This window comes from Lotus japonicus, chromosome 4, assembly GCF_012489685.1.
Source record: "Lotus japonicus ecotype B-129 chromosome 4, LjGifu_v1.2".
Lineage (NCBI taxonomy): Eukaryota > Viridiplantae > Streptophyta > Magnoliopsida > Fabales > Fabaceae > Lotus > Lotus japonicus.
Window position 1 is genome coordinate 55,483,033 of NC_080044.1, and position 16,442 is coordinate 55,499,474.

The 16,442-nt window shown below is 34.4% G+C and overlaps 3 protein-coding genes across 5 annotated transcripts; all 3 read left to right on the forward strand.

The window, feature by feature from the left end:
* The first annotated feature begins 767 nt into the window (after positions 1 to 767).
* On the forward strand, positions 768 to 7,578 carry LOC130710430 (ubiquitin-conjugating enzyme E2 4-like). Of its 3 annotated transcripts, none has more exons than XM_057559706.1 (7): positions 768 to 925; positions 2,499 to 2,574; positions 5,435 to 5,514; positions 5,807 to 5,921; positions 6,249 to 6,301; positions 6,544 to 6,672; positions 7,175 to 7,578. In XM_057559706.1, exons 2-7 carry the CDS (start codon positions 2,531 to 2,533, stop codon positions 7,312 to 7,314), a joined length of 561 nt encoding a protein of 186 aa, XP_057415689.1. In that variant the 5' UTR covers positions 768 to 925; positions 2,499 to 2,530; the 3' UTR covers positions 7,315 to 7,578. The 3 variants fall into 3 exon arrangements, with proteins under 3 accessions (XP_057415689.1, XP_057415691.1, XP_057415690.1); XM_057559708.1 differs by lacking the exon at positions 7,175 to 7,578 and adding an exon at positions 6,957 to 7,168; XM_057559707.1 differs by having other exon boundaries at positions 779 to 925; positions 2,502 to 2,574.
* Positions 7,579 to 8,701: 1,123 nt separating this feature from the next.
* Positions 8,702 to 12,046, forward strand: LOC130710428 (probable inactive receptor kinase At2g26730). Its single transcript, XM_057559704.1, has 2 exons — positions 8,702 to 10,441; positions 11,012 to 12,046. Exons 1-2 carry the CDS (start codon positions 9,148 to 9,150, stop codon positions 11,590 to 11,592), a joined length of 1,875 nt encoding a protein of 624 aa, XP_057415687.1. The 5' UTR covers positions 8,702 to 9,147; the 3' UTR covers positions 11,593 to 12,046.
* Positions 12,047 to 13,454: 1,408 nt separating this feature from the next.
* Positions 13,455 to 14,997, forward strand: LOC130710429 (RING-H2 finger protein ATL46-like). Its single transcript, XM_057559705.1, has one exon. It carries the CDS (start codon positions 13,704 to 13,706, stop codon positions 14,691 to 14,693), a length of 990 nt encoding a protein of 329 aa, XP_057415688.1. The 5' UTR covers positions 13,455 to 13,703; the 3' UTR covers positions 14,694 to 14,997.
* The last annotated feature ends 1,445 nt before the right edge of the window (positions 14,998 to 16,442 follow it).

Here is a 16,442-nt window from a genome sequence, read left to right on the forward strand (position 1 = left end):
CTCATTTCTTCATATCTCTCTCTTCCCCCACCTTTCCACACTTAAAAAATGGAGGCGTGAAGATATAATTATTTGTCATGACTTACATATTTGGATCGTGATACACTAATAATATTACTAAATAGATTCTAAATTCTGATTCACAATAGTTTAATTAAATATTTATTTTAATTTAATATTTGTAATCTGTTTAAAAAAATTGTAATAAGTATTGAAAGATCAAGAGACCAAAAAAAAAAGTAGTATTAAAGATTATGACATGCAATAATAAACTTTTACTACTTTGCACGACTATGGGCTTTATCTATAAGATCTAATTTATGTTTTCAGGAACGAATTGTCTACAACTTTACGAAACTTGATACAGATCGATGTAAGCATCGTTTTACTTAATTTCAATTTCTAGAGATTGTAGAGACTTAGTCTCACCTTTTATTTTCCTTTAGTTATCGTTTGTTTGTCATACATACTAATAACAGTGACTGATCACTTGGCTAAGAATTTTTATTTTTCCCAATTTTATTTAGATTGAAGATAAGGTTAAAAACAGACCCAATCAATATCTAGAATCGAGTGAAAGATAAGTTCAACCCGTCCAAATCCGTGTCACGAACACCCGTACATTAGAGTAAACTAATTTCCGTTTCGTGCTAATCAAGCTTTCCTAATTACCAATTAACACTTTATTACTCGAATAATGGTGAAACTTGATGATCACGTTGCCATAGGGTACTCACAACACGTGGTATGTCCCACGTGGGCATCCTTCTTCACCCTCCCTACCCTATATATGTGTTCCTCCTCATTTCACTCTCTCCCTTTCTCACCTTTTTTCTTCCTCTCAAACGCAATTACTCTCTCAATCACAACCAACACCATCGCCAAAAGGGTTTCAGAAAAAGCCATTCTTTTTTCACTTTCACTTGTGAGATTCCATTCCCACTTTCCCCTTTTTTTTCATCTTCTGTGTCTTGATTTTGCTGTTATTTGAAGCATAGATTGTTTTTCTTTGTTTCTGGGTAATTGGGTCGGTTTTAGATCTTTGCATCAGAATCAATATCAATCTTTTGTAACATGGGTCGGTGAAATTCTATATTGGTATTGTACAGCACTGTTGTTTTTATTGATTCTTCTCATTTTGCGTTTCTTTGCCGCATTGGTTGTTCTTGCCAAGTTGATCAAAGTGAAATGAGAATTTTGGGGTATTCATCTGTGTTTGGAATGGATTTAGTAGTTTTCAGATGATATTCACATTGATATGTTTGTACTTGGTGCCAATTGAAGCATAAAGTTGTGCCACACTGTCACATTGTGTATCATGCAGTTTCTATCACTCTTTTTCAGATATATGTTGATTTCTTATGAGACCCTTTTATCATAACTGTTGTTTAGCGTTCTCATTTGGGCCTATTAACTTTGTCTTTTAATACAATGAAGGATGGATATGTTTCATCCATGCTTGTGTCATTGTAATAGAATTTTTATTGGAATTTAGTGTAAGTTTTCTGATGAATTTCTAAGGGTCTATTCTGTGATGACCAGGGCTATATACCTCAAAATTGGTCTGTCTATCTTTCTGACAAGTTTGTTATGTAGTCTCTAATCTTTGAAGTGTTTTTTTTTAATCTTTAGTTAATACACATAGTAATGTACTACAAGAAGGCAGAAAATGTAATCATTGCTATAGCATTATTTCTTTACTCATGCCTGATGTGATTGACTAGTTGGTGATGCCAACCTTTGGAAAATTAATCGGTCCTTCCATAGTCTGGATTGAAACTTTCTTTGTGCTCTTTCTTTTTCGCTTTAATGACTTTGAGTGTCATCTCGATCATTCATGTCACTGAGCAGAATATTGGATAGTTTGCCTTGTCCCGTTTGTCCGCTTTTGCGGGTCCATTAGTGAGTGAATATCATTGGTTTGTCTTATCCAAGTTGTTTTGCTTGGTATATATCTTGTTTGGATCCACATTATTGAACAAAAGTCTGGTTTGTTGTATTCAAGTAATGCCCTTCATTTGCATCTTATTTTTAACTTTTGATTCAGTAAGTTTTTCCGTTGCATAGTGATATTTTTAACATTCAATCTAGAAGCTTATATTTTTTTGTATGGTATATATTTTTGTTTCTATGTATGGTTTCTTTCATGGATCGATTGAGACACATCTGTTGATCCTGGTTTTTGATATCAAATCAATTTCATGATTTCTTATACTTCGGTTTTCTGCTTCTCTATGTAATTTATCAGCATCTTGTGAATCTTAGAGGAAAAGTTATGTGTTGATTTGATAGGTAGAGACACTGCAGCAGATATATTGTTCTATATTGACAAACTCCCATCCTCTTTTAAATTTAATGAGATGTATTGAGCTTGTAGGCTGCATATTAGAAGTTGCTTTTGTTTTTCAACCTTCTATTGTGGTGAAGGTGGAAACAATTATGTTCAAAACAATTACGTGCATTTGGCAAAAACTAACTTTTCTTTATTGTCCTTGTAGCAGGTTGAAATAAGTGGTTTGTCATAATCAAGATGTCATCTCCAAGCAAGAGAAGAGAAATGGATGTAATGAAATTGTAAGTAAATTGTTTTACCATATGTTGATAGTTAAACTCTTCTAATCTGTTTTTGAATTTTTATAGTTTTTTTTTTCTTCTAAGTTGGTGTAAATCATTATACTATCAGACTACTTGAAATATGATATGGTTGGAGTTTGTTTTAACTATTGATATTGATACGGTGAAGAAGCACTTTTGGCACATTGATATAACTATATCTATTGATGTGTCATCTAATCTTGAACCCAATTATTTTCCTAATGAAACCTTTTGATCTTTCAAGGATGAAAATTTTCATATTTAGGGACTAAAATGACCAACCTCCTCCTTTAAGCACCAAAATAATGATTTACCAAAAAAAATTGCACTAAATAAGATGTTATGGCCCTTTCTGAGAGAAAAAAGATGTATCCCACAAGTAAAGGCACCGTGGTGATATTTGCAGAAGGGCAATGCCTCTCTGCCTCTAGGAAGCCAAGCATTCCCCTTCAGGCTTAATCCTGACAGTATCTCCATAAAACTAAAAATAGAAAACATACATAGCACACACACACACACACATGAACCAAATGACAAGATTAAACTTTACAGGAACAACAACCAAGCTTTGGTGCACTAGGTGGATTCGACTGCATGAATCAAACAATGTCATAATAGTACGGTGTTATGTATTACGTCATAGATAAACTATTTACCTCTAAATCTCTCTTAATGAATTGGCATTAGCCTATAGTTTATCTTGGTTCCCTTTACATTTAATTATTAGACTACCCTCCAAATGATCAACACTTGTTACTAAAACTTCTATGGGTCTTCTTCACATGACCAAACCCCATCTGAGATGAGAGTCCACCATCTTTTCTATAATGAGAGTTGTCTCGACTTTGTCTCGTTCATAATCTTACTTGTTTAATATTGTAATCACTCATCTCTGTGATGCTGTGCTTACTTTCTTGTTGTCTCTTTATTAACCAACATTGAGCCCAATTCAACATTATGCATTTAATAGTTATACGGTAAAATTTACTCTAAGCTATTGTACTTCTCTGTTACAAATTACACTTTAAACATTTCTTCACTTCATTCACCTCAAGAAGATTGCCAAAGATTAATGCAGCATTTATTTTGTTTGTTGGGGGATGGGGGTGTGACAGTTGTCATACTAACATTGTTTGATATATCGTGCTGTGATGAATTCCACTGGTTTGAAAACCTCACTTCTCATATGATGATTTTTTATTATATAAACTGACAAGTTAGAATTTTGGCTTCTGCCATAGATGTTTATAAATGAGTAATATACATGTTACCTCTATTAAGTGTAGCCCTTTCCTGACTTACCCCAAAAGTTTCCTTTTAACCTCTTAGTCATCTTATTGTAAGGTTTTAAGGTTTAAGAGAAAACATTACATTACTTTTTCAGTTCAATCATGGGGCACTTTAACACCCTGTAGTTTTGCCCTTTTCCAAAATAACCTCTTCAACTATTTTTTCTTTCCTGTATTACTTAATGCCCACAACTTTTGCTTGAGTTGAAAAGGTTAACCTTTTAGTTAAATTTAACAGTAGTTTAACATTTTCCCAACCTATTCCCCAAAGTTTATTATTTTTATAGGTTACGTATAAGAAAGAATAACTTTAGGGGGTATGCTTACAAAATATTAAACCATAAGGGGGCAATATGTGATATAAAACCATAGCGGAGGGTGATAAGAACCTTGGGAGAACCATACCACAAAAGCTAGCTGTTGTAGTTGGAGAGCCCAAGGCCTTATTAACCCCACATTAGAATCCCATACTTCCAATGTGGGACTCAAGTCCCATACCTTGCAATTGAGTTCCTATCAGAGGGTTTTGCGTGACAACAAAAAGGTGAGTAGAAGGGAGTAATATGTAATATAAACCATGATAAAAAACATGATCAATTTAATCGTAGATGACAATCCTCTTTCAAAGACTGAAGTGACCAACTACATATTTTTCAGGATCAAAATAACTATTTACTCAAAAAAATATAATACAGAATGATTAAAATTAGACTGCAACTATGTAATTTCTCAAAGTAAATTCTCATTATAAATGATTTCCTTTTGTTCACTTTGCTTTTCTTCTCCCTGAAAAGACAAACCAATCTTAATCACATCTGATGCTGCTTTACAAACTTAGTCATGGATCTTTTTTCCCCAGTTATGATACACTTTTCCCTTTATAGAGGTTTTTGACGATCAGAATTAGTGCTACTTTGTCAATCTTTTTATGGGGGAAAGACAGGCTGTTGACCGAGTAATAGTGATATATTTGTCTCTTTGGTGGAAATATCATTTGGGCATGATCTTGTTACCTAAAGAAAAGTTTTTTGTGGAGAAAGATGCACTATTTGTGCTTTAAGGTTCTTATAGGCTATCATGGTGGAATGGTGGGCGTTGTAGATACTTGATCAAAGTGCAGACACAAGGTTAAATTAGTGACTAAATTTATGGATAGAATAGCATGGTTGAAATTGATAATTGTGCTTAGTAATTAAGGCATACGGGATAGACTTAATGTAGGTATGTAACTAGAACAAAAATGTCGAGCAACTTTTACACGCTTCAAATGCATTGCTAAAATATTGAGGCTTATGAAGTATATGTGTTCCTACTGGGACTGAAAAAGTAAATGAAGAAGGCTTGGACTTTTTGTGGGATTTGGCATTGCTCAAACAATCCTACTTATTGATTCCATTATTATTCTGCAGTTAGAAAGCATATTCAAGTACTAATTTGTAGATGCATGATCGTCGTAGTTCCTTGTTTTCACTCCCAGTTCTTATGTATGCGTGTTCACTTAAAGTAAAAATTTGCGTACTCATTTCTCAAATATTTCTTCCCTTTTACAGGATGATGAGTGATTATACAGTGGAGACGATAAATGATGGACTCAGTGAATTCAATGTGGAGTTTCATGGCCCAAAAGAAAGTACTGTTCTAGAGCAAACTCAGTCTTTGGTTTAATATAAATGTGCATTATATGAATAATTACTTTCTGATCAAATGAAATTTAACTTGAATTCCTTTTTCGGCAGTTCCTTTACCTTGTTAACATGAATTTGCATGTAACGTTTGCATGCTCTACCTCTTCATTTTAGTCTGATTCTGGTTTCCTTACTTTTAAAAGGGCTGTAAATGCAAAGACTAATAAGTAATAACTCATTTTTAAGCTATCTGGTTCTTCCTTGATTTATTTCATTTGTGAATTGTGATTGTTGCAGGCCTTTATGAAGGTGGAGTCTGGAAAGTTCGTGTTGAGCTTCCTGATGCATATCCCTTCAAATCTCCCTCTATCGGCTTTGTGAACAAAATATTCCACCCAAATGTTGATGAGTTGTGAGCACTTCATATGCTATTATTCTAACCTTTTTTTGTGAGCATTCTTGTGTGCAATGTAGTTTCAGCACTGATCAAAGTTGGCTGTGGATTTGATACTTTTAGATTCGGGTCCCTTGATATATTCCACACAACTGCTTTCTTTTATTTCTATAGTTTTCAAACTGCTTTTCTGTTGTTTTCCCCCCATCATTTTGGTATTTTGTACAAGAGGAAGTTGAAATTTCCTATAAGTATTGAAGTCACAGCAACAACTTTGTATTGGTAAGGAGTTTGTGCATGCATGGATTATGGCTGATTCTGCTTTGTACTTTTTGTCAACTGCAGGTCTGGCTCTGTGTGCTTGGATGTCATTAACCAAAATTGGAGTCCAATGTTCGGTAAATTCTGTCATACACTTTTCATAGTAAAAGTTTCTAAGTATCATCTAAAGATTCTCTTTGTTTTTGTCCTAGTCTTGTATATGTTCTCAGACATGTAGGCTAACATTTGTTTGTGTAAAAATTCAACATGATCATACGGAATATCCACCTTCATTAATGCCCCCTCTCCTTTTCCTTTTAATATGTTTTGCTTGCATTTATATTTTTATAGATGACCAAGATTTTTGTTTTTTTTCCAGATCTTCTAAATGTGTTTGAAGTTTTTCTTCCACAACTCTTGCTTTACCCGAATGCTTCAGATCCTCTCAATGGTGATGCAGCATCGTTGATGATGAAGGACAAAAAGCTGTACGACCAAAAAGTTAAAGGTGAGCAAGCATATTGTTTATTCTGGGACACTTTTTCTGATAATTTTAGACCAAAACTTAAAAGTGGTTTTTCTATATCCATGATCCCACGCTGCCTAGAATCTGCTATAGTAATCCTTAATATGAATCTCCTAAATTATTTCTAATTAAATGAATAGCTTAAATATCTTGGGCAGAAACACTGATAGTATAACGATGATGCAATTATAAAACCATCCTTGTGCTCTAGAACCATGTGGAACATCTCCTGATTTGTTGAGTTTATTTTTTTTGTTTCTCCTAAGGCCTAGCAAGTTACATCATGCAATGCTTCATTTTGAGCAAAGGCTGAATTGTTCAAACAAACATGATGATAGTTTTTGTCCTCGAGACTGGTTCATGAATCATGAATATCTGAAAAATTGGATTTTTTGAATAAGAAATTATGGTCTTTTGGTGAATGGGGGCTATTTTGTGGTGACGAAAAGAATGTAAAATATGACTGTGCTGTGTGTGGGGACAGAGTACTGTGAGCGGTATGCTAAGAAGGAAAACATTGCCAATTCTACTGCTGATGATGAGAGTGAAGATGAGGAGGACATCAGTGAAGAAGAAGAAAGACAATCCAGTGATGATGAAATTCCAGGTCATGCTGATCCTTAAATGGGTTTTGGATTTATACCTCTTGAAAGGTCTCCTTGTAGTAATGTCAATCAGCACTATTACATATTTACTTGTTCAATTCTAAGACTTAGGATTATTATTTATACTATTTTTTCTGCCTGTAAAATTTCAACTTTTATTCACGAGTAATTCCGTGCATAGCTATGAAACAATATATAGTTAGGTTTTAAACTTTTTTAGTGTATTTTACATTGTCATTCAGTGTTCGAGGAAACAAGAAATGTGATAGATGCCTATTGAAAATTCAGTTGTTATAGTTAGTTAAATATGTAATCTACATTTGTTGAAATATATTTCTTGTCATCTGAATCCTGATACGTGAAAGCTTTTTCTTTCACTCAAATCTGTGCAAGTGTATGTAACCACTCTTGTTTTGCCAGTCAACTTCAATATCAATTGAATGTAATTTGAATGAATTTCATTGACTTGTGTGTGATAATGACAATGTATATATGCATGGAAGTCAATGAATATTCGAACATAAAGCCAGTGAGTTACGGTTAAAAGTATGAAAATGAAAAAATAACACACTACAATACACTTTTTGTTGAAGCAACATTTATCATCATTTACAGTTTTCGTTTTGTTTGGAGGCATCTAGGGTGTAGGTTTAAAGAAGTCTTCTAGCGTGCAAGATGAAAATTACATACTAAGTTATTTATTGTTTGTGCGTGAGTGAAATTGTTATACTTTCATTCTAGGCATCGCCCTTTTGTTTATGATGTTTATATGTGCATGAGTCGTCATTTTCTCTATTTGTGTGGCCTTGAAAACTAGTGTGTGATTTGCTATACTTGAAAAACTAAACATCCAACTTGACCACAAAAAAAACTATACATCATGAATGATAAAACAAAAGATGATCTGACTTCGCTCTTTTCCAATTGTTAGCATATGAATAAGTCTTTGCTGCTGCTCCTCAACTTCTCGTATTCATCGAATTAGTTTTGTTTTATATGCAAAGGGTATCAATATATATCAACTATGGGACAAATTCATGAAAATTATTTAAAGTTATTCATAAAAAAATTATTTAAATACATCTAAAAATTACTCAGATGGATACAAAATGTACTGTATTATTCATGATTTTTTTTACTCTTATTATAATAGTTTTTAATGAAATCTTACTTTGAAAAGTCTTTCTATAAATTGACCAATAGTATACTATTACATTGTTTAATGTGATTGGTTTTGAGAGAAATTGAAAATGTAAATTGTAATATTGTGTCTATCTCTCTTTTTATAAATATTTGAAACATTCACCTATTTAATAAATGTGAAAAGAGAGATAGACACAAAATTGTATAATTTGAGTTATATTCATAGTTGCTTAACATATCCCATTGGGCCCAGTAACTACACAGTTAAAAGGCCTCCTAATCTTAATTCTTAACTGAAACTGTAACAAGAGATTAATACAAAAAGTTGACCAAAGAATTATGGACTAAAGCAGCCAAGCCTAGCAATACCAACTTTTTGTAAAGCCAATAAAAAATTCAGGGTAAAACCCTCCAAATATTGATGAAGGGATAGAAGAAACTCTTTGAGAAAGTCATGGCATCACCATGTATGGCCCTTTTATGATGCCGGCAGCTAAAGTTGTTACCTTCTCCTTGTCACTGTCATCCAGAAGAACAGTACATTAACTTGTTGTTTCATTAGCCAATTGGCAGTGTAGTATAACTGCTAGCCTAAGCTACCATAAATCAGTTAACCAAAGAAGTTTAAAGCTAATTTCACTATTCTGATCAAGAACAGGAACCTAGCACATTACCCAACACTGCTGCTATTGCTGCTGCTGCTGCAAGAATGTGTGTAAACCCCATCTGGATAAGCTTCATTGTCATCTTTTTGTTCTTTCCAGTGACCTTCTCAGAGGATGAAGTGGTGAAGCGGGCACTGGTGAGATTCATGGACAAACTTGCACCAGGGAATTCACAAAGACATGCCAAGTACTGGGGTTGGAACCTTGCTTCAGATCCTTGCAGTGATAACTGGCATGGTGTGAGCTGCATAAGAGGGAAAGTTAACACCATATTTCTTGATGATTCCAGCTTGAATGGGACTCTAGACACCAGTTCTCTTTGCATGGCAAAGTCTCTTCAAAGCCTTAGCCTAAAGAGAAACAAGTTACATGGATTGATACCAGAGGATTTAGGAGCTTGCAAGTCTTTGACTCAATTGTATTTAAGTGACAACAGCTTCTCGGGTGATCTTCCCAATTCTCTTGAAGAATTAGGCAATTTGAAGAGGCTTCATGTTGCTAGAAACAACTTCTCTGGAGAGCTTTCTAATGTAATTCATCTCTCAGGGTTGATATCTTTTCTTGCTGAGAAAAACAAATTCACTGGGGAAATTCCTGATTTTAACTTCTCTAAGCTTTTGGAGTTTAATGTCTCCAACAACAATTTAGAGGGTTCAATTCCTGATGTCAGAGGGGAATTCTATGCAGAAAGCTTTTCTGGAAATCCCAATTTATGTGGAACACCACTTCCAAAGGCTTGCTCTCCTACTCCTCCTCCACACTCAGAGAAAGAAACAGAATCCTTTATTGATAAGTTGGGTGCTTATTCTGGTTATCTTGTTCTTGGTTTAATTGTCCTGTTTTCGTTAGGCTGCATTTTGGCAACGAAATTCAAGACCAAAGAAGAAGCATTGATTGTTGAAAAGAAGATGAGAAGAGAAAACTCTATTGAAACTAAGAGTGGCACTGAGACCAGATCCAAGAGTTCAATGTCATCCCTTGAAAATGGGATGAACATGTCATCATCGTCATCATCATCATCAACTCTTGTTGTTTTCTCACGCCCTGAGTTGAAGCGATTGCAACTTGAGGACTTGCTGAGAGCTCCTGCTGAATTGATTGGGAGAGGAAGACACGGAAGCCTCTTCAAGGTGATGCTAGACAATGGAGTGCTTTTGGCAGTCAAGAGGATCAATGACTGGGGGATTTCAAAACAAGATTTTGAGAGAAGGATGAATAAGATTGGTCAAGTGAAGCATCCATATGTAGTTCCACTTGTTGCATATTATTGCTCACCACAAGAGAAGCTATTGGTGTATGAATACATGGAGAATGGGAGTCTCTTCCAAATGCTTTTAGGTAAGTTGTTAAGTAATATGTGAATGCATGCATTTGGGATAATAAGTACAAATGCCTAAGTAGTCCTAACAAAATGTATGTCCATTAAAACCAGAACATATAATGAGGATAAAAACCAAAATTTGCATACATACCAAATACTAATAGAATGTTTGGATCACCTTTTCTTTCAACAGAATTAATTATGAAACCTTGAGGCTACTCACAGAAGCTTTACCCCAGAAATGATTCTGGCTTTAGAATAATTGTAGAAGGGTTTCCAAACATGCACTAAATGATGAAACCAACACATTGTGTAGATGTTTTTACATAATGATGCTCAAACTTTTGGTCTTTTTGCTTATTTCCTTAGGGACACTTTTTCCCGACATGGTTGAGAGCTTGTTTGTATTTCAGTTGGGTTAGATGTGAAAGTCCGTTTATCCAATCCTATAATTTTCTTCATTCGAGAATATGTGGTTTTTCTTCTTTGGAACATGTGATTTAGATTTCTCAGGTTGCAACTGGAATGTAGTCTCACTGGATGCATATCTAACAAAATGTTTTTCTACAATTTGATTGACATGTCAGGATCTCCAAGTGGCCAATCTTTTGAGTGGGGAAGCAGACTTAAGATTGCTTCTAAAATAGCTGAGGCTTTGGCTCATATCCATGAGGAGCTTCATGGAAGTGGTATAGCTCATGGTAACTTAAAATCAAGTAACATTTTGTTTGGAAAGAATATGGATCCCTGCATAAGCGAATACGGTCTGATGGTGGTTGAAGATCAAGCTCAAAGTGAAATTTCTCACAGAAGAAGATTCAAAAACAAGAATCTAGCTACTTCTCATGCATATAGAACCTTCAAAGTTGATACATATGCCTATGGTGTGATCCTTCTGCAGCTTCTGACTGGAAAAATAGTCCAGAACAATGGGCTCAATCTTGCTGAATGGGTGAGTTCAGTGATCAGAGAGGAATGGACTGCAGAAGTTTTTGACAAGTCATTGATTTCACAAGGTGCTAGTGAAGAGAGGATGGTGAACTTGTTGCATGTAGCACTGCAATGTGTAAATTCTTCTCCAAATGATAGACCAAGCATGAGTGATGTTGCAGCAATGACAATTGCATTGAAAGAGGAAGAAGAAAGATCCACAATCTTCAACTCATGAGCTGAGACTTTAATTACGATAGTAAACTTCTATTCTTCATATCAGCTCACAAAAGAAATGTTCTATAATAGTATATAACATGCATATAAAAATCGAGTTTCTTTTTTATGTCGGGAAGTGTGTGATATGTGATCAGTATCCTTCTGTATGAAAAAAAATTGATTTTGATGATAGGAGAAGAAAATGGAAATATGTATCCATTCCTAAACCCAAAGTGTAAAACTTAAAAGAGAAAAGAGAACAGAGAAAAAGAGGCAAAAATAAGGACAGCCCACTAGTATTTTGGGCATTTCTATCAAAGAGGATCTACAAATAAGTATTTCTTTTCTTCAATGTTTTCGTCCGAAAGCCACCACAAATGAAAGAATGCAATACTTATTAAGGTTTTAAATTACGGTTGCAACTGCATTGCAGAATTACGAACAAATGAAGATTTGAAACGACTGCAATTGGAATCGCAATGCCGTTGCGAGGAGTTCAAAACCCGGTACGTTGCGGGTCACAATTGTAGTTGCGAAACACAATTTGAAACCCTGATACTTAGACACCACGATTTAAGAAGTTAGTTTTATTTTCTATTGCAGGTTATTTAAAAAAGTACATTGTTTTCATTTTATTTTGCTTTGATTTGTGAAAAAAATGGAAATGGACAATGCTTTATTGTTTGCCCTATAAATTTTATGCCTCTGTTTATTACCCTATATGATTTGGTGGTTTGGTCCTAGAAAATGTTTGATTTTCTTTTAGTGAAAATGATGTTATCACTGTTTTGTTAAGCAATAAATGGTGGAGTACCAACCGATGGTTGATTTAGGTGATATATGCTTGATTTTTCTTTCGGGTTAAAGTCTTGTGTATGAAAAAATCATCGCTAAAAGAATTATCTTTACTAAAATGTAAATGTTCTCGACACAAACAAAATTATATCTCGTGAAGAATACTTAGCAAACAATAAACAGCTGAATGCCTTGCCTTAACAGAGATTTCTCTTTTTGACTTCTTGTTGGTTGGTTGGCCTTGGAGCTGGACACCCACCATTTTGCTTGCACTTGCACACCTCATTGAACAGACAAAATAATAATTTAATTAGTTGCCATGCGTGCAAGAATTTGGGACCCTACCATTAGGATCTACATAATCATAATGTGACCATTTACAAACGGCGAAGATTGACCATTAGGATCTATTAGCAACATTAATCATTTCAAATATGGCCCAAATGCTTGTATGATATATCAAAGCACGCCTATATGATAAGATAATCTGGAAAACAAAATTCAATAAATAGGAAAGACATATAGGTTTCCAGATTTTAATTTGGAAGATATAGTGTGAAAATGTATTGTATTTAGTATATCCACAAACACCTTCAAATATAGGAATATGTTTGCCTATCAAAAAAAAAAAAACATGATTGAAAATGCATGTATTCAAAAGTTAAGACTAATAACTTTTAATGATAAGTAATTCTAGAGCATTTTGCTGTAGAACCGAACCTGCTTCAAAAAACAATCAAAAATGAAAAAGAACCCTTTTTTCTATAGTTTTTATCTTCCTCATCCATCAGCCATGAATAGTTATTTTGCTGTGATCATGACAGAGACAGGAGTGGTATGAAATGGCTTGATTTCAGGAGCATGTTACCCGGCATTATTATCTGCAATGAATTTGATCATGAAAAAAAGAAGCCACCCAGCAAATAGAAAGCTTTGAGACCTAGCAGTATCAAACTTTGTTCTATAAGGTCAACACCTTAATCATTTAGCTATTTTCTTTCTCTCTTTTTGGTCTTGCAGCTTTCATATTAGTCATAGAAAAGTTGCTTCATATATTAGTGACTATTACTATTACCAATAAATAAAAAGGAAAGAAATTTGCTTACTGCACAATCTGCATAAAGAACCATATATTTTCTAATACCCCATTTCATGAGCATATTGACTCAGCTGAACTTGGATCCTCCTTTTAAGTTCATAAATTATAGCCAAAATCTTTGTTCCCTTCTCCACACTCAATGCTAGAAAATGCCACCTGGGGAACATTTAATTTGCACCTATGAAAACCAACCAACTAACAAAGAAAACCAGTTTTGTTAATCTCCATCTGCTAAAATGCGCAGCATACCACTTGATTTGAAGCACTCATCATCATCTCAGCCTCCTTTCTCTGCATTTCAAACATTTCATGAAGCTAATGTTAGCAATGAGAATGAAGCATCACCATCACCACCATCATCATCGTCGTCTCTTATTGGAATTAGTCCACTTATTTTGCTGGTTATAACAGTTCTCTCAGTTATCTTTTTCATCTATGGCCTTATCCATTTGGTTCTGTGGTTTCTGATGAAAAGACCATCATCATCCTCTTCAATCCTCTACAATTCCAACAGATTCCAAGAGTCCACCACGAGAACCCGCGCTCTTCAAAGACAGCTTCAAAACCTCTTCCGCTTGCATGACTCAGGTCTAGACCAGGCTCTCATAGATTCTCTTCCACTTTTCCACTACCAAGATTTACTGGACTTGAAGGAACCCTTTGATTGTGCTGTGTGTCTCTTTGAATTCTCAGAGCACGACAAGCTGAGATTGCTTCCAATGTGCAGCCATGCCTTTCACATGGATTGCCTTGACACATGGCTTCTCTCAAACTCTACATGTCCTCTATGCAGAGCAACTGTGGAGAAGAGTCCAACATTGAATGATGATAACAACAGTAACTCTTTGGTTGTTTCAAATAAGGAAGAGAATGGTAATGGGTGTTCAGAATCTGAAGAGAAGCAAAAAATTATGAAGAGGGTGCTTTCTGTGAGGCTTGGAAAATTCAGAAATATTGGATTGGAGGGTGGAGAAGGAATAGAAAGTGGTGGTTGTAGTTTGGAATTGGATGAGAGGAGATGCTACTCCATGGGTTCATATCAATATGTGGTTGGTGATATGAATCTGCAAGTGGTGTTGTCTCAATCTGGTGAGGAAGGTGAAAATGAGAATGTGGAGGGAAAGAGGATAAGGAGCACCACCAAGGGTGAGAGCTTCTCTGTTTCTAAGATTTGGCTTTGGTCCAAGACGAGTAAATTTCATAGTTCTAATGCTGCTTTCCCTTGATTTTTGTTTCAATGTTCATGTTTTCAATATCATACTATCTATCTATCAACAACTTACATAGATTTATGCTTATGCTTGTTGGTATTTTGGCTGTAGTTATGTTTTGTTCTTTTTGGTTAGTCTCTTGACTCACCATTTGAATTGGGACTGGTCAAGGTTGAACTGTAAACAAAGTAACATAGTTGAAATTCCAACAGGTTCAAGCCAGAAGAATTCAGAGAAGATAGAAGGAGAAGAAAATTGTATTCCAATTTCTCAAAGTCTGAATTACAGTGATATGATATCTCCTTATATGGTGTTCTCTGCTAACTAACCTATTGTAATTTGCTAATAAGTAATTAGCTACAACTTAATCTGAAAGTAACTCCTAAACTAACATAACACTAAACTACTACTTGAAACTAACTGGATAACATCAGCTGATCAAACATTTCAAATTCAAGCATGTTATGTTGGTCTGGCTCTGCTAATCCGATCGTTTTGAAGTTGATGGATTATTGGCTTCAAGCATAGATTCCTTGGAACAGCAGTCACCTACAAAATAGTAGATAGAAAGAGTGCATATCTTAATTGTTTCAGGTGACCCCATATTAATCAACAATGTTGTTCCCTAAATCATTTGTCCTCTTTATCCGGATAGACCAGATATTCGACAAGTGATTTTAGGAAATGAGGATCCTTGATTCGGACTGACATCCATTGCATTTGGGCCATACTGGCCCAATTATGCTTGAATGTGGGGCTGCTTGGCTAAGCCGACATGGGATTTAAAGACCTATATTTTTCGTAATATAAACCATAACCGTTTAAAACATTTTCCTCCTCTATCTCTTTTTCTCCCATGTTAACTTGCACAAGAGATTTTTCAATACTAATATGGGATTATCCTTTGGATAAAAGTTATTGATTGGTAAAGTAACTTTGAGTTAACTTATTGTGCTTGTCTTTTGAGCTGTTGAGGACCTTTAATAAGTTTAATTAGAGATTTTTCTCTAAAAGAATTGAGATTAAACTATAGTTAAGTGAATTCAACCATCCAACTAAACAACTAACCAGAAAATTGTAATTGAGGTATTGAAAACCTTTGATATTTGGCCAATTTGAATTGATCAGATTTCAAAATTTTATTTTTGGTGATTATTTTTAATTTGATAAAAGTAAATCTTATTAATCATTTATAATTTTATATATAAATTTCACTTTTTATTAAATTTCCATTTGATAACATATAATATAAGCATTTTATGTCAATTAAAAAACTTATTTGACTTCACTTATGAATATTTTGTTAAATTAATATTTAATATATTCATAATATTAAAATATATTTAATTACTATAGATTTAATCACAATTGAAGCACATAGTTAATGAACAATGAGCTATGCCTTCACCTATTTATTATTTTTACCAAAAAAACAAATTTAATTTTAAAAATATTCAAGCACAAAAATGATAAATCTAAAAGCTTTAGGGGATAAATAGCTTACTCGAGAGGCAAGTTCCATTGCAAACCCTAGCAGTCATGTAACACCCCGATTTCCGGGTGTCACTTTAGTAACTCAAAAATAAAATAAAGCGGAAAAACGTGAATATTTTTTTTTTCGTTTGGTTTAAATAAAATGACTTGTCGAAATAAAGACTCAACTCAATCGCAATTAACAGCGACTAATATACAATATAAATACAGCCCTTGCTGCAACTAAAAACATCGTCACGAGTGTCCTCAAGAGACGGAAAGTAACATCAA

Coding starts and splice junctions, on each gene's coding strand:
- LOC130710430 (XM_057559706.1), top strand. CDS start 2,531: ATGTCATCTCCAAGCAAGAGAAGAGAAATGGATGTAATGAAATT. Junction 2,575..5,434: donor GAAATGGATGTAATGAAATT/GTAAGTAAATTG, acceptor TCCCTTTTACAG/GATGATGAGTGATTATACAG. Junction 5,515..5,806: donor GTTTCATGGCCCAAAAGAAA/GTACTGTTCTAG, acceptor TGATTGTTGCAG/GCCTTTATGAAGGTGGAGTC.
- LOC130710428 (XM_057559704.1), top strand. CDS start 9,148: ATGTGTGTAAACCCCATCTGGATAAGCTTCATTGTCATCTTTTTGTTC. Junction 10,442..11,011: donor TCTCTTCCAAATGCTTTTAG/GTAAGTTGTTAA, acceptor TTGACATGTCAG/GATCTCCAAGTGGCCAATCT.
- LOC130710429 (XM_057559705.1), top strand. CDS start 13,704: ATGCGCAGCATACCACTTGATTTGAAGCACTCATCATCATCTCAGCCT.